Raw genomic sequence first — 24,183 nt, 5'->3', positions numbered from 1 at the left:
GGTGTGTGTGTAGGGGGAAGGGTGGCACTGAACAGGCTCCATCGGGGGGGGGGCAATGTGTGTGTAATGCAGGTCAGGAGGTGATGCAGAGGCTGGCGGTGTGTGTGTAGGGGGGAAGGGTGGCACTGAACAGGCTCCATCGGGGGGGGGGGGGCAATGTGTGTGTAATGCAGGACAGGAGGTGATGCAGAGGCTGGCGGTGTGTGTGTAGGGGGAAGGGTGGCACTGAACAGGCTCCATCGGGGGGGGGGGGGCAATGTGTGTGTAATGCAGGACAGGAGGTGATGCAGAGGCTGGCGGTGTGTGTGTAGGGGGGAAGGGTGGCACTGAACAGGCTCCATCGGGGGGGGGGGGGGGGCAATGTGTGTGTAATGCAGATCAGGAGGTGATGCAGAAGCTGGCGGTGTGTGTGTAGGGGGAAGGGTGGCACTGAACAGGCTCCATCGGGGGGGGGGGGGCAATGTGTGTGTAATGCAGGACAGGAGGTGATGCAGAGGCTGGCGGTGTGTGTGTAGGGGGGAAGGGTGGCACTGAACAGGCTCCATCGGGGGGGGGGGGGGGCAATGTGTGTGTAACGCAGGACAGGAGGTGATGCAGAGGCTGGCGGTGTGTGTGGGGGGAAGGGTGGCACTGAACAGGCTCCATCGGGGGGGGGGGGGCAATGTGTGTGTAATGCAGGACAGGAGGTGATGCAGAGGCTGGCGGTGTGTGTGTAGGGGGGAAGGGTGGAGGCACTGAACAGGCACATCGGGGGGGTGGGGCAATGTGTGTGTAATGCAGGACAGGAAGGTGATGCAGAGGCTGGCGGCTGTGTGTGTAGGAGGAAGGGTGGCACTGACAGGCTCCATCGGGGGGGGGGGGGGGCAATGTGTGTGTAATGCAGGACAGGAGGTGATGCAGAGGCTTGTGTGTGTGTGTAGGGGGAAGGGTGGCACTGGCTCCATCGAATCGGGGGGGGGCAATGTGTGTGTAATGCAGGACAGGAGGTGATGCAGAGGCTGGCGGTGTGTGTGTGTAGGGGGAAGGGTGGGACTGAACAGGCTCCATCGGGGGGGGGGGGGGCAATGTGTGTGTAATGCAGGACAGGAGGTGATGCAGAGGCTGGCGGTGTGTGTGTAGGGGGAAGGGTGGCAATGAACAGGCTCCATCGGGGGGGGGGGGGGGGGGGGGGGCAATGTGTGTGTAATGCAGGACAGGAGGTGATGCAGAGGCTGGCGGTGTGTGTGTAGGGGGAAGGGTGGCACTGAACAGGCTCCATCGGGGGGGGGGGGCAATGTGTGTGTAATGCAGGTCAGGAGGTGATGCAGAGGCTGGCGGTGTGTGTGTGGGGGGGAAGGGTGTCACTGAACAGGCTCCATCAGGGGGTGGGGGGGGGGGCAATGTGTGTGTAATGCAGGTCAGGAGGTGATGCAGAGGCTGGCGGTGTGTGTGTAGGGGGAAGGGTGGCACTGAACAGGCTCCATCGGGGGGGGGGGGGGCAATGTGTGTGTAATGCAGGACAGAAGGTGATGCAGAGGCTGGCGGTGTGTGTGTAGGGGGAAGGGTGGCACTGAACAGGCTCCATCGGGGGGGGGGGCAATGTGTGTGCAATGCAGGTCAGGAGGTGATGCAGAGGCTGGCGGTGTGTGTGTAGGGGGAAGGGTGGCACTGAACAGGCTTCATCGGGGGGGGGGGGCAATGTGTGTGTAATGCAGGACAGGAGGTGATGCAGAGGCTGGCGGTGTGTGTGTAGGGGGAAAGGGTGGCACTGAACAGGCTCCATCGGGGGGGGGGGGGCAATGTGTGTGTAATGCAGGTCAGGAGGTGATGCAGAGGCTGGCGGTGTGTGTGTAGGGGGGAAGGGTGGCACTGAACAGGCTCCATCGGGGGCGGGCAATGTGTGTGTAATGCAGGACAGGAGGTGATGCAGAGGCTGGCGGTGTGTGTAGGGGGGAAGGGTGGCACTGAACAGGCTCCATCGGGGGGGGGGGGGGGGGCAATGTGTGTGTAATGCAGGACAGGAGGTGATGCAGAGGCTGGCGGTGTGTGTAGGGGGGAAGGGTGGCACTGAACAGGCTCCATCGGGGGGGGGGGGGGGCGGCAATGTGTGTGTAATGCAGGACAGGAGGTGATGCAGAGGCTGGCGGTGTGTGTGTAGGGGGAAGGGTGGCACTGAACAGGCTCCATCGGGGGGGGGGGGGCAATGTGTGTGTAATGCAGGACAGGAGGTGATGCAGAGGCTGGCGGTGTGTGTAGGGGGGAAGGGTGGCACTGAACAGGCTCCATCGGGGGGGGGGGGGGGGGGGGGGGCAATGTGTGTGTAATGCAGGACAGGAGGTGATGCAGAGGCTGGCGGTGTGTGTGTAGGGGGAAGGGTGGCACTGAACAGGCTCCATCGTGGGGGGGGGGGGGCAATGTGTGTGTAATACAGGTCAGGAGGTGATGCAGAGGCTGGCGGTGTGTGTAGGGGGGAAGGGTGGCACTGAACAGGCTCCATCGGGGGGGGGGGGGGCAATGTGTGTGTAATGCAGGACAGGAGGTGATGCAGAGGCTGGCGGTGTGTGTGTAGGGGGGAAGGGTGGCACTGAACAGGCTCCATCGGGTGGGGGGGGCAATGTGTGTGTAATGCAGGCAAGGAGGTGATGCAGAGGCTGGCGGTGTGTGTGTACGGGGAAGGGTGGCACTGAACAGGCTCCATCGGGGGGGGGGGCAATGTGTGTGTAATGCAGGTCAGGAGGTGATGCAGAGGCTGGCGGTGTGTGTGTAGGGGGGAAGGGTGGCACTGAACAGGCTCCATCGGGGGGGGGGGGGCAATGTGTGTGTAATGCAGGACAGGAGGTGATGCAGAGGCTGGCGGTGTGTGTGTACGGGGAAGGGTGGCACTGAACAGGCTCCATCGGGGGGGGGGGGGGGGGGCAATGTGTGTGTAATGCAGGTCAGGAGGTGATGCAGAGGCTGGCGGTGTGTGTGTAGGGGGAAGGGTGGCACTGAACAGGCTCCATCGGGGGGGGGGGGGGCAATGTGTGTGTAATGCAGGCAAGGAGGTGATGCAGAGGCTGGCGGTGTGTGTGTAGGGGGGAAGGGTGGCACTGAACAGGCTCCATCGGGGGGGGGGGGCAATGTGTGTGTAATGCAGGACAGGAGGTGATGCAGAGGCTGGCGGTGTGTGTGTAGGGGGAAGGGTGGCACTGAACAGGCTCCATCGGGGGGGGGGGGGGGGGGAGGGCAATGTGTGTGTAATGCAGGACAGGAGGTGATGCAGAGGCTGGCGGTGTGTGTGTAGGGGGGAAGGGTGGCACTGAACAGGCTCCATCGGGGGGGGGGCAATGTGTGTGTAATGCAGGACAGGAGGTGATGCAAAAGGCTGGCGGTGTGTGTGTAGGGGGGAAGGGTGGCACTGAACAGGCTCCATCGGGGGGGGGGGCGCAATGTGTGTGTAATGCAGGACAGGAGGTGATGCAGAGACTGGCGGTGTGTGTGTAGGGGGGGGAAGGGTGGCACTGAACAGGCTCCATCGGGGGGGGGGGGCAATGTGTGTGTAATGCAGGACAGGAGGTGATGCAAAAGGCTGGCGGTGTGTGTGTAGGGGGAAGGGTGGCACTGAACAGGCTCCATCGGGGGGGGGGGGGGGGGAGGGCAATGTGTGTGTAATGCAGGACAGGAGAGGTGATGCAGAGGCTGGCGGTGTGTGTGTACGGGGAAGGGTGGCACTGAACAGGCTCCATCGGGGGGGGGGGCAATGTGTGTGTAATGCAGGTCAGGAGGTGATGCAGAGGCTGGCGGTGTGTGTGTAGGGGGGAAGGGTGGCACTGAACAGGCTCCATCGGGGGGGGGGGGCAATGTGTGTGTAATGCAGGACAGGAGGTGATGCAGAGGCTGGCGGTGTGTGTAGGGGGAAGTGTGGCACTGAACAGGCTCCATCGGGGGGGGGGGGGGGGGGGCAATGTGTGGCTGTAATGCAGGACAGGAGGTGATGCAGAGGCTGGCGGTATGTGTGTAGGGGGGAAGGGTGGCACTGAACAGGCTCCATCGGGGGGGGCAATGTGTGTGTAATGCAGGTCAGGAGGTGATGCAGAGGCTGGCGGTGTGTGTGTAGGGGGAAGGGTGGCACTGAACAGGCTCCATCGGGGGGGGGGGGGGGAATGTGTGTGTAATGCAGGACAGGAGGTGATGCAGAGGCTGGCGGTGTGTGTGTAGGGGGGAAGGGTGGCACTGAACAGGCTCCATCGGGGGGGGGGGGGGGGGGGCAATGTGTGTGTAATGCAGGACAGGAGGTGATGCAGAGGCTGGCGGTGTGTGTAGGGGGAAGTGTGGCACTGAACAGGCTCCATCGGGGGGGGGGGGGGGGGGCAATGTGTGGCTGTAATGCAGGACAGGAGGTGATGCAGAGGCTGGCGGTATGTGTGTAGGGGGGAAGGGTGGCACTGAACAGGCTCCATCGGGGGGGGCAATGTGTGTGTAATGCAGGTCAGGAGGTGATGCAGAGGCTGGCGGTGTGTGTGTAGGGGGGAAGGGTGGCACTGAACAGGCTCCATCGGGGGGGGGGGGGGGGGAATGTGTGTGTAATGCAGGACAGGAGGTGATGCAGAGGCTGGCGGTGTGTGTGTAGGGGGGAAGGGTGGCACTGAACAGGCTCCATCGGGGGGGGGGGGGGGGGGGGCAATGTGTGTGTAATGCAGGACAGGAGGTGATGCAGAGGCTGGCGGTGTGTGTGTAGGGGGGAAGGGTGGCACTAAACGGGCACCATATTGGGGGCAATGTGCGTATAACACAGGTCAGAGGGTGCAGCAGAGGCTGGCGGGTGTGTTTGGGTGCACAGGGCAATGTGGTCTTGTGTATTTATGGAACCCTCAGACCTGCTATTATATGTTAGACTGGGGCAGAATTACCATGGGGCCAACGCTGCTGATGTGCGGGCACCGGTGATACCAACCTGAGTTCTCCGGCTGGCCCTGCTGCGTACAATGTATATATATAGAGCAGTGTGGTGTAATGATCATTGTCCCAGTATACACAATCTGCGAGCACACACCAACAACACTCTTATAAACCAGTCCGAACATTATCCCCCCCCCCACATAATACTGTACTCCTTAATCCCATCCCCATCTACATGCTGTTTCCTCATCATACCCCTCTGTATTCTGTCTGCCTCCCCCACCATACCCCTCCGAATTCTGCTGCCTCCCCACCATACCCCTCTGTGTTCTGTCTGCCACCCCCATCATACCTCTCTGCATTCTGCCTGCCTCCCCCATCATATCCCTCTGTATTCTGTCTGCCTCCCCCATCATACCCCTCTGTATTCTGTCTGCCTCCCCCACCATACCCCTCTGCATTCTGTCTGCCTCCCCCACCATACCCCTCTGCATTCTGTCTGCCACCCCCACCATACCCCTCTGCATTCTGCCTGCCTCCCTCACCATACCCCTCTGCATTCTGTCTGCCTCCCCACCATACCCCTCCGAATTCTGCTGCCTCCCCCACCATACCCCTCTGCATTCTGTCTGCCACCCCCACCATACCCCTCTGCATTCTGTCTGCCACCCCCACCATACCCCTCTGCATTCTGCTGCCTCCCCCATCATACCCCACTGCATTCTGTCTGCCACCCCCACCATACCCCTCTGCATTCTGCCTGCCTCCCCCATCATACCCCTCTGCATTCTGTCTGCCTCCCCCATCATACCCCTCTGTATTCTGTCTGCCTCCCCCATCATACCCCTCTGCATTCTGTCTGCCACCCCCACCATACCCCTCTGCATTCTGTCTGCCTCCCCCACCATACCCCTCTGCATTCTGTCTGCCTCCCCCACCATACCCCTCTGCATTCTGTCTGCCTCCCCCATCATACCCCTCTGTATTCTGTCTGCCTCCCCCACCATACCCCTCTGCATTCTGTCTGCCTCCCCCACCATACCCCTCTGCATTCTGTCTGCCTCCCCCACCATACCCTCTGCTTTCTGTCTGCCACCCCCACCATACCCCTCTGCATTCTGTCTGCCTCCCCCACCATACCCCTCTGCATTCTGTCTGCCTCCCTCACCATACCCCTCTGCATTCTGCCTGCCTCCCCCATCATACCCCTCTGCATTCTGTCTGCCACCCCCACCATACCCCTCTGCATTCTGCCTGCCTCCCCCACCATACCCCTCTGCACTCTCTCTGCCTCCCCCACCATACCCCTCTGCATTCTGTCTGCCCCCCCCCCATCATACCCCTCTGCATTCTCTCTGCCTCCCCACCATACCCCTCTGCATTCTCTCTGCCTTCCCACCATACCTCTCTGCATTCTCTCTGCCTTCCCACCACACCTCTCTGCCTTCTCTCTGCCTTCCCACCATACCCCTTTGCATTCTCTCTGCCTCCCCACCATACCCCTCTGCATTCTGCCTCCCTCTTCCACCATACTGCTCTGCCTTCTTCCTCCCTCCCCTACCATGCCCCCTGCACTCTCTCTGCCTCCCCACCATACCCCCCTGCATTCTCACTGCCTCCCCACCATACCCCTCTGCATTCTCTCTGCCTTCCCACCATACCCCTCTGTGTTCTGTCTGCCTCCCCCATCATACCCCTCTGCATTCTGTCTGCCACCCCCACCATACCCCTCTGCATTCTGCCTGCCTCACCCATCATACCCCTCTGCATTCTGTCTGCCTCCCCCATCATACCCCTCTGTATTCTGTCTGCCTCCCCCACCATACCCCTCTGCATTCTGTCTGCCTCCCCCACCATACCCCCTCTGCATTCTGTCTGCCACCCCCACCATACCCCTCTGCATTCTGTCTGCCTCCCCCACCATACCCCTCTGCATTCTGTCTGCCTCCCTCACCATACCCCTCTGCATTCTGCCTGCCTCCCCCATCATACCCCTCTGCATTCTGTCTGCCACCCCCACCATACACTCTGCATTCTGCCTGCCTCCCCCACCATACCCCTCTGCACTCTCTCTGCCTCCCCCACCATACCCCTCTGCATCTGTCTGCCCCCCCCCCCATCATACCCCTCTGCATTCTCTCTGCCTCCCCACCATACCCCTCTGCATTCTCTCTGCCTTCCCACCATACCTCTCTGCATTCTCTCTGCCTTCCCACCACACCTCTCTGCCTTCTCTCTGCCTTCCCACCATACCCCTTTGCATTCTCTCTGCTCCCCACCATACCCCTCTGCATTCTGCCTCCCTCTTCCACCATACTGCTCTGCCTTCTTCCTCCCTCCCCTACCATGCCCCCTGCACTCTCTCTGCCTCCCCACCATACCCACCTGCATTCTCACTGCCTCCCCACCATACCCCTCGCCATTCTCTCTGCCTTCCCACCATACCCCTCTGCATTCTCTCTGCCTCCCCACCATACCCCCTGCATTCTCTCTGCCTCCCCACCATACCCCCTGCACTCTCTCTGCCTCCCCACCATACCCCCTGCACTCTCTCTGCCTCCCCACCATACCCCTCTGCACTCTCTCTGCCTTCCCACCATACCCCCTCTGCATTCTACCTGCCTCCCCACCATACCCCCCCTGCACTCTCTCTGCCTCCCCACCATACCCCTCTGCACTCTCTCTGCCTTCCCACCATACCCCCTCTGCATTCTACCTGCTCCCCACCATACCCCCCCTGCACTCTCTCTGCCTCCCCACCATACCCCCCTGCACTCTCTCTGCCTCCCCACCATACCCCCCTGCACTCTCTCTGCCTCCCCACCATACCCCTCTGCACTCTCTCTGCCTTCCCACCATACCCCCTCTGCATTCTACCTGCCTCCCCACCATACCCCCCCTGCACTCTCTCTGCCTCCCCACCATACCCCTCTGCACTCTCCTCTGCCTTCCCACCATACCCCCTCTGCATTCTACCTGCCTCCCCACAATACCCCCCTGCACTCTCTCTGCCTCCCCACCATACCCCTCTGCACTCTCTCTGCCTCCCCACCATACCCCTCTGCATTTTCTCTGCCTTCCCACCATACCCCTCTGCATTCTCTCTGCCTCCCCACCATACCCCCTGCATTCTCTCTGCCTCCCCACCATACTCCCTGCACTCTCTCTGCCTCCCCACCATACCCCCTGCACTCTCTCTGCCTCCCCACCATACCCCTCTGCACTCTCTCTGCCTTCCCACCATACCCCCTCTGCATTCTACCTGCCTCCCCACCATACCCCCCTGCACTCTCTCTGCCTCCCCACCATACCCCTCTGCACTCTCTCTGCCTTCCCACCATACCCCCTCTGCATTCTACCTGCCTCCCCACCATACCCCCCTGTACTCTCTCTGCCTCCCCACCATACCCCTCTGCATTCTCTCTGCCTTCCCACCATACCCCTCTGCATTCTCTCTGCCTCCCCACCATACCCCCTGCACTCTCTCTGCCTCCCCACCATACTCCCTGCACTCTCTCTGCCTCCCCACCATACCCCCTGCACTCTCTCTGCCTCCCCACCATACCCCTCTGCACTCTCTCTGCCTTCCCACCATACCCCCTCTGCATTCTACCTGCCTCCCCACCATACCCCCCTGCACTCTCTCTGCCTCCCCACCATACCCCTCTGCATTCTCTCTGCCTTCCCACCATACCCCTCTGCATTCTCTCTGCCTCCCCACCATACCCCCTGCACTCTCTCTGCCTCCCCACCATACTCCCTGCACTCTCTCTGCCTCCCCACCATACCCCCTGCACTCTCTCTGCCTCCCCACCATACCCCTCTGCACTCTCTCTGCCTTCCCACCATACCCCCTCTGCATTCTACCTGCATCCCCACCATACCCCCCTGCACTCTCTCTGCCTCCCCACCATACCCCTCTGCACTCTCTCTGCCTTCTCACCATACCCCCTCTGCATTCTACCTGCCTCCCCACCATACCCCCCTGCACTCTCTCTGCCTCCCCACCATACCCCTCTGCACTCTCTCTGCCTCCCCACCATACCCCTCTGCACTCTCTCTGCCTTCCTACCATACCCCTCTGCATTCTCTCTGCCTCCCCACCATACCCCTCTGCACTCTCTCTGCCTCCCCACCATACCCCTCTGCACTCTCTCTGCCTCCCCACCATACCCCCCTGCACTCTCTCTGCCTCCCCACCATACCCCTCTGCACTCTCTCTGCCTCCCCACCATACCCCTCTGCACTCTCTCTGCCTCCCCATCATACCCCCCTGCACTCTCTCTGCCTCCCCACCATACCCCCTCTGCATTCTCTCTGCCTTCCCACCATACCCCCTCAGCACTCTCTCTGCCTCCCCATCATACCCCCCTACACTCTCTCTGCCTCCCCACCATACCCCCCTGCACTCTCTCTGCCTCCCTACCATACCCTCTGCACTCTCTCTGCCTCCCCACCATACCCCTCTGCACTCTCTCTGCCTTTGTACTACTTCTCTCGGTCCAGCAGACAAGTAAAATCTCTCTTAGATGAAAATTTCTCAAGGATATTTGTGTTTTTCAGGGTTTTCCTAGGAATATTATAATAACCCATGGTGTATGTACAGTACAAGGGATTTTGATTGCCTCAATGTCCATGGACCTGCTAAAATGCCAAATTTACCAAGCTTGTGTCCAGAACCTGGTGCCGTTGTCATATGAGGTTAGCCATTATAGCCTATGGGACTCACTGGAGAGGGACCTGCAGGATAATGACCACACATGGGCAGTAGCGCAGCTGCATCCCAACCCCAGAAGAACAAGTATTGGCAGTAGGGATTATCGTAGGGATGGGCTCTTACAGCAGTCATGTGTGATTTATTCATACATCTGGGCAATAATTTGTTAGATTTGCTGTGATAACAAATGACGGGCTATCTCCTGATAACTGATAAATCCGTCCCCGCAGTGTGTCTATAAGCCGACTCCTATTAGTATCTGTACCTTGTGTGCACCTCAGGGGCTAAGTGATCGCTGGCCACAGGCGCACCTCAGGGGCTAAGTTATCACTGGTCCCAGGCGCACCTCAGGGGCTAAGTTATCGCTGGTTACAGGTGCACCTAAGGGGCTAAGTTATCGCTGGCCACAGGCGCACCTCAGGGGCTAAGTTATCACTGGCCACAGGCGCACCTCAGGGGCTAAGTTATCGCTGGCCACAGGTGCACCTCAGGGGCTAAGTTATCGCTGGTTACAGGCGCACCTCAGGGGCTAAGTTATCGCTGGTTACAGGCGCACCTCAGGGGCTAAGTTATCGCTGGCCACACGCGCACCTCAGGGGCTTAAGTTATCGCTGGTTACAGGCGCACCTCAGGGGCTAAGTTATCGCTGGTTACAGGCGCACCTCAGGGGCTAAGTTATCGCTGGTTACAGGCGCACCTCAGGGGCTAAGTTATCGCTGGTTACAGGCGCACCTCAGGGGCTAAGTTATCGCTGGTTACAGGCGCACCTCAGGGGCTAAGTTATCGCTGGTTACAGGCGCACCTCAAGGGCTAAGTGATCGCTGGTTACAGGCGCACCTCAGGGGCTAAGTTATCACTGGCCACAGGCGCACCTCAGGGGCTAAGTTATCACTGGTCCCAGGCGCACCTCAGGGGCTAAGTTATCGCTGGTTACAGGCGCACCTCAGGGGCTAAGTTATCGCTGGTTACAGGCGCACCTCAGGGGCTAAGTTATCGCTGGTTACAGGCGCACCTCAGGGGCTAAGTTATCGCTGGTTACAGGCGCACCTCAGGGGCTAAGTTATCGCTGGTTACAGGCACACCTCAGGGGCTAAGTTATCGCTGGTTACAGGCGCACCTCAGGGGCTAAGTTATCGCTGGCCACAGGCGCACCTCAGGGGCTAAGTTATCGCTGGCCACAGGCGCACCTCAGGGGCTAAGTTATCGCTGGTCACAGGCGCACCTCAGGGGCTAAGTTATCACTGGTCCCAGGCTCACCTCAGGGGCTAAGTTATCGCTGGTTACAGGCGCACCTCAGGGGCTAAGTTATCGCTGGTTACAGGCGCACCTCAGGGGCTAAGTTATCGCTGGTTACAGGCGCACCTCAGGGGCTAAGTTATCGCTGGTTACAGGCGCACCTCAGGGGCTAAGTTACCGCTGGTCACAGGCGCACCTCAGGGGCTAAGTTATCGCTGGTTACAGGCGCACCTCAAGGGCTAAGTTATCGCTGGCCACAGGCGTACCTCAGGGGCTAAGTTATCGCTGGTTACAGGCGCACTTCAGGGGCTAAGTTATCACTGGTCCCAGGCTCACCTCAGGGGCTAAGTTATCGCTGGTTACAGGCGCACCTCAGGGGCTAAGTTATCGCTGGTTACAGGCGCACCTCAGAGGCTAAGTTATCGCTGGTTACAGGCGCACCTCAAGGGCTAAGTTATCGCTGGCCACAGACGTACCTCAGGGGCTAAGTTATCGCTGGTTACAGGCGCACCTCAGGGGCTAAGTTATCGCTGGTTACAGGCGCACCTCAGGGGCTAAGTTATCGCTGGTTACAGGCGCACCTCAGGGGCTAAGTTATCGTTGGTTACAGGCGCACCTCAGGGGCTAAGTTATCGCTGGTTACAGGCGCACCTCAGGGGCTAAGTTATCGCTGGTTACAGGCGCACCTCAGGGGCTAAGTTATCGCTGGTTACAGGCACACCTCAAGGGCTAAGTTATCGCTGGCCACAGGCGCACCTCAGGGGCTAAGTTATCGCTGGCCACAGGCGCAACTCAGGGGCTAAGTTATCGCTGGTCACAGGCGCACCTCAGGGCTAAGTTATCGCTGGCCACAGGCGCACCTCAGGGGCTAAGTTATCGCTGGTTACAGGCGCACCTCAGGGGCTAAGTTACCGCTGGTCACAGGCGCACCTCAGGGGCTAAGTTATCGCTGGTTACAGGCGCACCTCAAGGGCTAAGTTATCGCTGGCCACAGGCGTACCTCAGGGGCTAAGTTATCGCTGGTTACAGGCGCACTTCAGGGGCTAAGTTATCACTGGTCCCAGGCTCACCTCAGGGGCTAAGTTATCGCTGGTTACAGGCGCACCTCAGGGGCTAAGTTATCGCTGGTTACAGGCGCACCTCAGAGGCTAAGTTATCGCTGGTTACAGGCGCACCTCAAGGGCTAAGTTATCGCTGGCCACAGACGTACCTCAGGGGCTAAGTTATCGCTGGTTACAGGCGCACCTCAGGGGCTAAGTTATCGCTGGTTACAGGCGCACCTCAGGGGCTAAGTTATCGCTGGTTACAGGCGCACCTCAGGGGCTAAGTTATCGCTGGTTACAGGCGCACCTCAGGGGCTAAGTTATCGCTGGTTACAGGCGCACCTCAGGGGCTAAGTTATCGCTGGTTACAGGCGCACCTCAGGGGCTAAGTTATCGCTGGTTACAGGCACACCTCAAGGGCTAAGTTATCGCTGGCCACAGGCGCACCTCAGGGGCTAAGTTATCGCTGGCCACAGGCGCAACTCAGGGGCTAAGTTATCGCTGGTCACAGGCGCACCTCAGGGGCTAAGTTATCGCTGGCCACAGGCGCACCTCAGGGGCTAAGTTATCGCTGGTTACAGGCGCACCTCAGGGGCTAAGTTATCGCTGGTTACAGGCGCACCTCATGGGCTAAGTTATCGCTGGTCACAGGCGCACCTCAGGGGCTAAGTTATCGCTGGTTACAGGCGCACCTCAGGGGCTAAGTTATCGCTGGCCACAGGCGCACCTCAGGGGCTAAGTTATCGCTGGCCACAGGCGCACCTCAGGGGCTAAGTTATCGCTGGTTACAGGCGCACCTCAGGGGCTAAGTTATCACTGGTCCCAGGCTCACCTCAGGGGCTAAGTTATCGCTGGTTACAGGCGCACCTCAGGGGCTAAGTTATCGCTGGTTACAGGCGCACCTCAGGGGCTAAGTTATCGCTGGTTACAGGCGCACCTCAGGGGCTAAGTTATCGCTGGTTACAGGCGCACCTCAGGGGCTAAGTTACCGCTGGTCACAGGCGCACCTCAGGGGCTAAGTTATCGCTGGTTACAGGCGCACCTCAAGGGCTAAGTTATCGCTGGCCACAGGCGTACCTCAGGGGCTAAGTTATCGCTGGTTACAGGCGCACTTCAGGGGCTAAGTTATCACTGGTCCCAGGCTCACCTCAGGGGCTAAGTTATCGCTGGTTACAGGCGCACCTCAGGGGCTAAGTTATCGCTGGTTACAGGCGCACCTCAGGGGCTAAGTTATCGCTGGTTACAGGCGCACCTCAGGGGCTAAGTTATCGCTGGTTACAGGCGCACCTCAAGGGCTAAGTTATCGCTGGCCACAGGCGTACCTCAGGGGCTAAGTTATCGCTGGTTACAGGCGCACCTCAGGGGCTAAGTTATCGCTGGTTACAGGCGCACCTCAGGGGCTAAGTTATCGCTGGTTACAGGCGCACCTCAGGGGCTAAGTTATCGCTGGTTACAGGCGCACCTCAGGGGCTAAGTTATCGCTGGTTACAGGCACACCTCAAGGGCTAAGTTATCGCTGGCCACAGGCGCACCTCAGGGGCTAAGTTATCGCTGGCCACAGGCGCAACTCAGGGGCTAAGTTATCGCTGGTCACAGGCGCACCTCAGGGGCTAAGGTATCGCTGGCCACAGGCGCAACTCAGGGGCTAAGTTATCGCTGGTCACAGGCGCACCTCAGGGGCTAAGGTATCGCTGGCCACAGGCGCACCTCAGGGGCTAAGTTATCTCTGGCCACAGGCGCACCTCATGGGCTAAGTTATCGCTGGCCACAGGCGCACCTCATGGGCTAAGTTATCGCTGGTCACAGGCGCACCTCAGGGTTTAAGTTATCGCTGGCCACAGGCGCACCTCAGGGGCTAAGTTATCGCTGGCCACAGGCGCACCTCAGGGGCTAAGTTATCGCTGGCCACAGGCGCACCTCAGGGGCTAAGTTATCGCTGGTCACAGGCGCACCTCAGGGGCTAAGGTATCGCTGGCCACAGGCGCACCTCAGGGGCTAAGTTATCGCTGGCCACAGGCGCACCTCAGGGGCTAAGTTATCGCTGGCCACAGGCGCACCTCAGGGGCTAAGTTATCGCTGGCCACAGGCGCACCTCAGGGGCTAAGTTATCGCTGGCCACAGGCGCACCTCAGAGGCTAAGTTATCGCTGACCACAGGCGCACCTCAGGGGCTAAGTTATCGCTGGCTCAGGAGCTAAGTTATCGCTGGCTACAGGCGCACCTCAGGGGCTAAGTTATCGCTGGCTACAGGCGCACCTCAGGGGCTAAGTTATCGCTGGCCACAGGCGCACCTCAGGGGCTAAGTTATCGCTGGTTACAGGCGCACCTCAGGGGCTAAGTTATCGCTGGCCACAGGCGCACCTCAGGGGATAAGTTATCGCTGGCCACAGGCGCACCTCAGGGGCTAAGTTATCGCTGGTTACAGGCGCACCTCAGGGGCTAAGTTATCGCACCTGAGAACTAAAACATAAAACACATGCCAAACTGCGCATTTGCAGAACACGCGCTTTTATCAGCCGCTCCTTTCTGATGCTTAATGTCATATGCCCTTCCTGCAATATGCATTCCCAATGTCAATGATTCAAATGTAGACAGTGATGATGTCTACACTAAAAAATGCTGCCATATGAGAAATGTCGACATGTACAGAATATCAACATATGAAATGTCAACATTGTGAAATTGTCGACATTAGGGTTAAGCTCTTTCCATCTGTCTTGTGCAAAAATCAAAACATGTCAGGCATACATGCGCTGTAGGTTACTTATGTCACAAGGAGGTGTCTGGTATAATGGTATGTCATAGGACGCAGCATCAGATCACCTGCAACATGACTGGCCCATGGGGTCATACAAGCCAGCGGCCGCAGTGTGTCCAACAATGTCGGCATGGCCACATGTACAGGGTGGGTGCTGCTTAAAGTACAGAACATGGCACTCACATCGGTACTTAGCGTCATGCCAACCAAATCCTGCCGGATCATATCTAAGTCCTTAATAGGTTATAAGATGGGTTAAACCCGGGTCGCCCTCTGTATAATGGCCCATGATCCCGGGTCCAACCCATGTTTCTGATGTGAAAGGGGTATTAATAACTAACACTATAGCTGTGGTTCTCATATCAACTCCAGTAATGAAGTTCCCCAACATTTTCTGGATTTCTTAAATTATGCACACGTGAGTTTAGGCTGTAGAGGAAAGAGTATATACTACAAATGTCCTGTGGCAAACACACACACACACACACACACACACACATATATACACACACACACATATACCACATAAGTATGTTATCAGGAGACAGACCTGAGCCTGCTAAGTATGCATTCTCCCACCTAATCTTAGGATGCCTGTCTCTTGTTGCTGACAGCTGCTCTCTGGTCCAGTGCTCTGACTGAGCGCTCAGATCCACACAAACAGTGGACTTGGCAGGAGAAGCTGCTGACACTGGGCATGTGCAGTACTACAGGCTATACTGCATGTTGTGGCACACATATATACTACTGCTACTGTGGTGATGTTCTCAGCCGCTGGCTGGGGGGAACTTGGAAGCACCTATTTTCCTATGCACAAGCTGCCTGAATTGTGGCTACACTAACTGGGGTGCGCAGGATGACAGGGCGCTATACACAATGTATCAGAGTGGTATGTCACACATTGTCCCTTACCTGCCGCCATCTCTGACCACAGCTCTCCCATCCCAGTCTCTACTAGAAATGTCCGACTGTGCCGGGACCTCCGAAGCTGCTCTCTTGCTGGTAAGGAAGGACACGTTAGTTACCATAGTGTGTTACATTGTCGCACACCCCATCATCAACCACGTCACCCTGGGTGGAGGGGGGGGGGGATATTGCTAAGTGTAAACCAATACTCTATGGATAAATTCAATACAAAGTTATTTTACTTACACACAAGGCCATAAACCAAACTACACCAACATATATCTCTTCTCCAACACGACCTCTACGCTCCTCCCAAGATCTGCGTCTCTCATCCACACTCATTACTCGCTCCCATTCCAAACTGCAGGACTTTCTTCGAGCTGCACCCACTCTGTGGAATGCCCTCCCAAGCACAATAAGACTCTCCTCCAGTCTCCAAACCTACAAGCGTTCCCTGAAAACTCATCTCTTTAGGCAGCTTATCAAATTCCAGAACCAGCCACCTAACCTATATATAAATTTGTGCTCATAAGTTTACATACAGTACCCTAACAGCAGAATTTGTGATTTTCTGCCCATTTGTCAGAGAATATGAATGATAACTCACAAACTTTTCTGTCACTCATGGTCAGGGGTGAATTGGCCCACCGGGAAACTGGCCCATTTCCCGGTGGGCCGGTCCAGACCTGGCCGCCTCACCCCCTTGGCTGGGCCGCAGATTTTCCCCCTTGCTTAGCCGCGAGCCGCTACGGCATTTAACGGCTGCGTCATCCGTCCTGCCCATACGCAATATGGCCGCAGGAGCACAGTGTACAGCACTCCCGCGGCCAGCTTTAAATACCTGCCCATACTCAATATGGCTGTGGCCAGCTGTGATGTAATAAAAGCTTGCCGCGGGAGTGCTGTACGTTGTGCTCCTGCTCCAGCCCCCGGCGGTAAGCGGCACTAACACCCCCCCCCCCCCCCCGGTTGCTGGAAGATAGGCAGGTCACTGAAGCAGGCCAACCCCCCCCCCCCCCCCCCCGCACTCTCACCCGACTGAAGCAGGACACCCCCCCAAGGCTGCTACAGTGAATGGTTAGTGGTTGGGTGAAGCCATTTATTGTCAGACAACTGTGTTTACTGTTTTTAAATTATAATGACAACAGAAACTGCCCAAATGACCCTGATCACAAGTTTACATACCCCAGTTCTTAATACCGTGTATTGCCCCCTTTAACATCAATGACAGCTGGAAGTCTTTTGTGGTAGTTGTGGATGAAGCTCTTTATTTCCTCAGATGGTAAAGCCGCCCATTCTTCTTGGCAGAAAGCCTCCAGTTCCTGTAAGTTCTTGGGCTGTCTTACATGAACTGCAGGTGTGAGATCTCCCCAGAGTGGCTCAATGATATTGAGGTCAGGCGACTGAGATGGCCACTCCACAATCTTCACTTTATTCTGCTGTAGCCAATGACAGGTGGACTTGGCCTTGTGTTTTGGATCATTGTCATGTTGGAACATTCAAGTACGTCCCATGCGCAGCTTCTGGGCTGATGAGTACAAATTTTCCTCCAGTATTTTCTGATAACATGCTGCATTCATCTTGCCATCAATTTTGACCAAGTTCCCAGTGCCTTTGTAGCTCACACATCCCCAAAACATCAGCGATCCACCTCCGTGTTTCACAGTAGGAACGGTGTACCTTTCCTCATAGGCCTTGCTGACTCCTATCCAAATGTAACGTTTACGGTTGTGGCCAAAAAGTTTAATTTTGTTCTCATCACTCCAAATGACTGTTCCAGAAGTGTTGAGGCTTGTCTCTGTGCTGTTTGGGGTATTGTAAGCGGGAGGCTTTGTGGCATTTGCGTAGTAATGGCTTTCTTCTGGCGACTCGACCATGCAGCCCATTTTTCTTCAATTGCCTCCTTATTGTGCATCTTGAAACAACCACAGCACTTTATTTCAGAGAGTCCTGTATTTCAGTTGAAGTTATTTGTGGATTTTTCTTTGCATCCCGAACAATTTTCCTGGCAGTTGTGGCTGAAATCTTTGTTGGTCTACCTGACCGTGATTTGGTTTCCACAGAATCCCTCATTTTCCACTTCTTAATTAGAGTTTGTACACTGCTGATTGGCATTCTCAATTGCTTGGATATCTTTTTATATCCCTTTCCTGTTTTATACAGTTCAATTACCTTTTCCCGCAGATCATTTTGCTTTCCCCATGAATCAGAATCCAGACACGTCAGTGCAGCACTGGATGAAAGATGCAAGGGTCTTTCAGGAGACCAGAAACTTACTGACCTTTTATACGCACACACACTGATTACAAGCAAACAGATCACAGGTGAGGATGGTTACCTTTAGTAGCTATTCAAACCCATTTGTGTCAACTTGTGTGCATGTTATCAGGCCCAAATCTCCAGGGTATGTAAACTTTTGATCAGGGTCATTTGGGTAGTTTCTGTTGTCATTATGATTTAAAAAGAATAAACACAGTTGTCTCACAATAAATGGCGTCACCCAACCACTAACCATGAGTGAAAAAAGTTAGTGAGTTATCATTCATATTCCCTGACAAATGGCCAGAAAATCCCAAATTCTGCTGGGGTATGTAAACTTATGAGCACTACTGTACCGTCCCTATGTAATCACATCCCCATTGTACAGTCCACACATATAAACTTTTTCACATTTTTCTTCCTCTTGACCCCTGGCCAAACGGTGGTATCTTACAGCACACCAGGAACCTTTGCATTCTGGGTGAACTAATGCCTATTTCCCTATAGATTGTAAGCTTGTGAGCAGGGCCCTCATACCTTGGACTGTCTGTAAATACCTAGTTTGTTGTATCACGATCTCCTATTATAAAGCACAATGGAAAATATATATATAATATATATATAAGAAACTGTTAATAAATAAATAAATAAATAGATGTGACAGTGTACTGCACGGTGTACTAGTAATAGTGCTTTATGACCAGTAGAGGGCAGCAGAGGCGTAGATAACGTGAGCTCTATAACCACTAGAGGGCAGCAGAGGTGTAGATAACATGAGCTTTATGACCAGTAGAGGGCAGCAGAGGTGTAGATAACGTGAGCTCTATGACCAGTAGAGGGCAGCAGTGGTGTATATAACATGAGCTTTATGACCAGTAGAGGGCAGCAGAGGTGTAGATAACGTGAGCTCTATGACCAGTAGAGGGCAGCAGAGGCGTATATAACATGAGCTTTATGACCAGTAGAGGGCAGCAGAGGCGTAGATAACGTGAGCTCTATGACCAGTAGAGGGCAGCAGAGGCGTAGAAAATGTGAGCTCTATGACCAGTAGAGGGCAGCAGAGGCGGAGATAATGTGAGCTCTATGACCAGTAGAGGGCAGCAGAGGCATAGATAACGTGAGCTCTATGACCAGTAGAGGGCAGCAGAGGCGTAGAAAATGTGAGCTCTATGACCAGTAGAGGGCAGCAGGGGTGTAGATAACGTGAGCTTTATGACCACTAGAGGGCAGCAGGGGTGTAGATAACGTGAGCTCTATGACCAGTAGAGGGCAGCAGAGGCATAGATAACGTGAGCTTTATGACCACTAGAGGGCAGCAGGGGTGTAGATAACGTGAGCTCTATGACCAGTAGAGGGCAGCAGAGGCGTAGAAAATGTGAGCTCTATGACCAGTAGAGGGCAGCAGAGGCGGAGATAATGTGAGCTCTATGACCAGTAGAGGGCAGCAGGGGTGTAGATAACATGAGCTTTATGACCAGTAGAGGGCAGCAGAGGCGTAGAAAATGTGAGCTCTATGACCAGTAGAGGGCAGCAGAGGTGCAGATAACATGATCTTTATGACCACTAGAGGGCAGCAGAGGCGTAGATAACGTGAGCTCTATGACCAGTAGAGGGCAGCAGAGGTGCAGATAACGTGATCTTTATGACCACTAGAGGGCAGCAGAGGCGTAGATAACGTGAGCTCTATGACCAGTAGAGGGCAGCAGAGGCATAGATAACGTGAGCTTTATGACCAGTAGAGGGCAGCAGAGGCGTAGAAAATGTGAGCTCTATGACCAGTAGAGGGCAGCAGAGTCGTAGATAACGTGAGCTCTATGACCAGTAGAGGGCAGCAGAGGCGTAGATAACGTGAGCTCTATGACCAGTAGAGGGCAGCAGAGGCATAGATAACGTGAGCTTTATGACCAGTAGAGGGCAGCAGAGGCGTAGATAATGTGAGCTCTATGACCAGTAGAGGGCAGCAGAGGCGTAGATAATGTGAGCTCTATGACCAGTAGAGGGCAGCAGAGGCGTAGATAATGTGAGCTCTATGACCAGTAGAGGGCAGCAGAGGCGTAGATAATGTGAGCTCTATGACCAGTAGAGGGCAGCAGAGGCGTAGAAAATGTGAGCTCTATGACCAGTAGAGGGCAGCAGGGGTGTAGATAACGTGAGCTCTATGACCAGTAGAGGGCAGCAGAGGCGTAGATAACGTGAGCTTTATGACCAGTAGAGGGCAGCAGAGGCGTAGATAATGTGAGCTCTATGACCAGTAGAGGGCAGCAGAGGCGTAGATAATGTGAGCTCTATGACCAGTAGAGGGCAGCAGAGGCATAGATAATGTGAGCTCTATGACCAGTAGAGGGCAGCAGAGGCGTAGATAATGTGAGCTCTAGGACCAGTAGAGGGCAGCAGAGGCGTAGAAAATGTGAGCTCTATGACCAGTAGAGGGCAGCAGGGGTGTAGATAACGTGAGCTCTATGACCAGTAGAGGGCAGCAGAGGCGGAGATAATGTGAGCTCTATGACCAGTAGAGGGCAGCTGAGGCATAGATAACGTGAGCTTTATGACCACTAGAGGGCAGCAGAGGTGTAGATAACGTGAGCTCTATGACCACTAGAGGGCAGCAGGGGTGTAGATAACGTAAGCTTTATGACCACTAGAGGGCAGCAGAGGCGTAGATAACGTGAGCTCTATGACCAGTAGAGGGCAGCAGTGGTGTATATAACATGAGCTTTATGACCACTAGAGGGCAGCAGAGGTGTAGATAACATGAGCTTTATGACCACTAGAGGGCAGCAGAGGCGTAGATAATGTGATCTTTATGACCAGTAGAGGGAGGCAGAGGCGTAGATAACATGAGCTTTATGACCACTAGAGAGCAGCAGAGGCGTAGATAACATGATCTTTATGACCAGTAGATGGCAGCAGAGGCGTAGATAACATGATCTTTATGACCAGTAGAGGGCAGCAGAGGTGTATATAACATGATCTTTATGACCACTAGAGGGCAGCAGAAGTGTAGATAACGTGAGCTCTATGACCAGTAGAGGGCAGCAGTGGTGTATATAACGTGAGCTTTATGACCACTAGAGGGCAGCAGAGGCGGAGATTATGTGAGCTCTATGACCAGTAGAGGGCAGCAGAGGCGGAGATAACGTGAGCTCTATGACCAGTAGAGGGCAGCAGAGGCGTAGATAATGTGAGCTTTATGACCACTAGAGGGCAGCAGAGGTGTAGATAACGTGAGCTCTATGACCACTAGAGGGCAGCAGAGGCGTAGATAACGTGAGCTCTATGACCAGTAGAGGGAGGCAGAGGTGTAGATAACGTGAGCTCTATGACCAGTAGAGGGAGGCAGAGGTGTAGATAACATGATCTTTATGACCACTAGAGGGCAGCAGAGGTGTAGATAACATGATCTTTGTGACCACTAGAGGGCAGCAGAGGTGTAGATAACGTGAGCTTTATGACCAGTAGAGGGCAGCAGAGGTGTATATAACATGATCTTTATGACCAGTAGAGGGCAGCAGAGGCGGAGATAACGTGAGCTCTATGACCAGTAGAGGGCAGCAGAGGTGTAGATAACATGATCTTTATGACCAGTAGAGGGCAGCAGGGGTGTAGATAACATGATCTTTATGACCAGTAGAGGGCAGCAGAGGTGTAGATAACATGATCTTAACGACCAGTAGAGGGCAGTAGGGGTGTAGATAGCGTGAGCTTTATGACCAGTAGAGGGCAGCAGAGGCGGAGATAACATGATCTTTATGACCAGTAGAGGGAGGCAGAGGTGTAGATAACATGATCTTTATGACCAGTAGAGGGCAGCAGGGGTGTAGATAACATGATCTTTATGACCAGTAGAGGGAGGCAGAGGTGTAGATAACATGATCTTTATGACCACTAGAGGGAGGCAGAGGTGTATATAACATGATCCTTATGACCAGTAGAGGGCAGCAGAGGTGTAGATAACATGAGCTTTATGACCAGTAGAGGGAGGCAGAGGTGTAGATAACATGATCTTTATGACCAGTAGAGGGCAGCAGGGGTGTAGATAATGTGAGCTTTATGACCAGTAGAGGGAGGCAGAGGTGTAGATAACGTGAGCTCTATGACCACTAGAGGGCAGCAGAGGCATAGATAACATGATCTTTATGACCAGTAGATGGCAGCAGAGGTGTATATAACATGATCTTTATGACCAGTAGAGGGCAGCAGTGGTGTATATAACATGATCTTTATGACCAGTAGAGGGCAGCAGTGGTGTATATAACATGATCTTTATGACCAGTAGAGGGCAGCAGTGGTGTATATAACATGAGCTTTATGACCAGTAGTGGGCAGCAGTGGTGTATATAACATGAGCTTTATGACCAGTAGAGGGCAGCAAAGGCGGAGATAACATGAGATTAAACACCAAAAACAAATACATGAATAATTTTATAATCACACTCATTAAATAGCAGCATTCATATGGAATACGGAATATTATGCAGGTTTGCTGTTTATGCCTTTATACTAGGTGCAGCATATGTGCCCATAAAGAGGCATATTACGCTTCCATCCATGGCATAGCCAGTAGTGCTGTATGCCTCTTACCCATGTGAGAACACGCCTGACTACACCTGTGTGATTGGCATTGTACATGAATCTGCAACATGTATGTTCCTGCAATGCCACTGATTGGTAGTATGTGCAAATTCATACCACCACAAGGCCTATGTTCCACCCTGCATCAGCTCCAAGTGTCTGCTATGAGACTATAACCCTGGACCCTCAAGATTCTGGAGCCCCTAGGAAGTTGCCTAATGGTAGAGCCGGCCCTGGCAGTGCCTCCGTCTGGTAGGTCGGGGTGTGCTGCTCCCTCTCAGGCAGTGGCAGAGAGACGGTGAAGCAAGCCCATTACTAGGTGTGTGCCAGCGGTGCCTTGCCCACATCGCTTCTGCACTGTGGGCGTATCTGCTGTACACACCTTGTCCCTCGACTCTCCCCATCACCACCAGTGAGAGTGTCCCTTCTCCATGTTGCACTGTGCTCCCAAGCCGGCATAGTTAATCAGTCACAGAGCAGCCTGCTGAGCAGAACGCCAAGTCTAGGATGCAGAGGGGGAGCGCTGTGCTGATACTGCAGGCTGCACTGTGACCATTAACTGAGGATTCCGTGGCTGGGGAACACAGTGCAGCGTGGAGGGGACACGCTGTAACTGGCTGTGGTGGTGGTGGTGGGGGGGTGGATGGAGAGCAGCATTGGGCACTGACAGGCCCCAATTAATGGTATGTGACACAGGAGAAGGTGTGTGTGTGTGTGTGTGTCTGTGTGTGGGGGGGGGGGGGGATGGCTACCAAGGTGGTTGAGTAAGGGAGACAGGGCTGATACTGGGGGGAAGGGGGACAGGGCTGACACTGGGGGAAGGGGGATAGGGCTGACACTGGGGGTGGGGGGGGAGGGACAGGACTGACATTTAAGGAAGGGGCATGCTACTCTTGTGGGAAATGTGTGCATAAGTGGAACTAGTCCTGTGGGCATTTTGTGTGTAAGCGGCGCTACTCTTGTGGGCATTGTGTCTAACTATACCTGGTGCAGTGTCTTAGGGGCTCTACCTGGTACCTGTGTGGTGTAATGAGAATAAAGGAGACTACTGTGTGATGCAATGTGAATAGCGGACACTACTGTGTGGCGTAATGTGAATAACGGACACTACTGTGTGGTGTAATGAGAATAAAGGAGACTACTGTGTGATGCAATGTGAATAACGGACACTACTGTGTGGCGTAATGTGAATAACGGACACTACTGTGTGGTGTAATGTGAATAACGGACACTACTGTGTGGTGTAATGTGAATAATGGACACTACTGTGTGGCGTAATGTGAATAACTGACACTAGTGTGTGGTGTAATGTGAATAAAGGAAACTACTGTGCGGCGTAATGTGAATAATGGACACTACTGTGCGGCGTAATGTGAATAATGGACACTACTGTGCGGCGTAATGTGAATAACGGACACTACTGTGTGGTGTAATGTGAATAACGGACACTACTGTGTAGTGTAATGTGAATAACGGACACTACTGTGTGGTGTAATGTGAATAACGGACACTACTGTGTGGTGTAATGTGAATAACGGACACTACTGTGTGGTGTAATGTGAATAACGGACACTACTGTGTGGTGTAATGTGAATAACGGACACTACTGTGTGGTGTAATGTGAATAACGGACACTACTGTGTGGTGTAATGTGAATAACGGACACTACTGTGTGGTGTAATGTGAATAACGGACACTACTGTGTGGTGTAATGTGAATAACGGACACTACTGTGTGGTGTAATGTTAATAACGAACACTACTATGTGGTGTAATGAGAATAAAGGACAACACTGTGTGGTGTAATGGGAATCACGGACACTACTGTGTGGTGTGA

At 54.7% G+C, this 24,183-nt stretch overlaps 1 protein-coding gene across 2 annotated transcripts in view; it reads right to left on the bottom strand.

Moving 5' to 3' along the window:
• Positions 1-24,183, bottom strand: part of HSPA12B (heat shock protein family A (Hsp70) member 12B) — a 233,325-nt gene that overhangs the window by 42,169 nt on the left and 166,973 nt on the right. Inside the window, exon 9 of one of the 2 annotated variants that reach the window (XM_083156289.1) lies at positions 15,523-15,609. The exons of the other annotated variant lie outside the window; for it this stretch is intronic. Within the exon in view, the coding sequence (XP_083012415.1) occupies positions 15,523-15,609 (87 nt within the window). The remainder of the gene's footprint in view (positions 1-15,522; positions 15,610-24,183) is intronic. 2 annotated transcript variants of the gene reach the window in all.

Source organism: Crinia signifera, chromosome 1 (genome assembly GCF_055691185.1).
Source record: "Crinia signifera chromosome 1, ASM5569118v1, whole genome shotgun sequence".
Classification (NCBI taxonomy): Eukaryota; Metazoa; Chordata; class Amphibia; order Anura; family Myobatrachidae; genus Crinia; species Crinia signifera.
The sequence above is the reverse complement of the archived record's forward strand: the minus strand, read 5'-3'. Positions and strand labels throughout refer to the sequence as shown.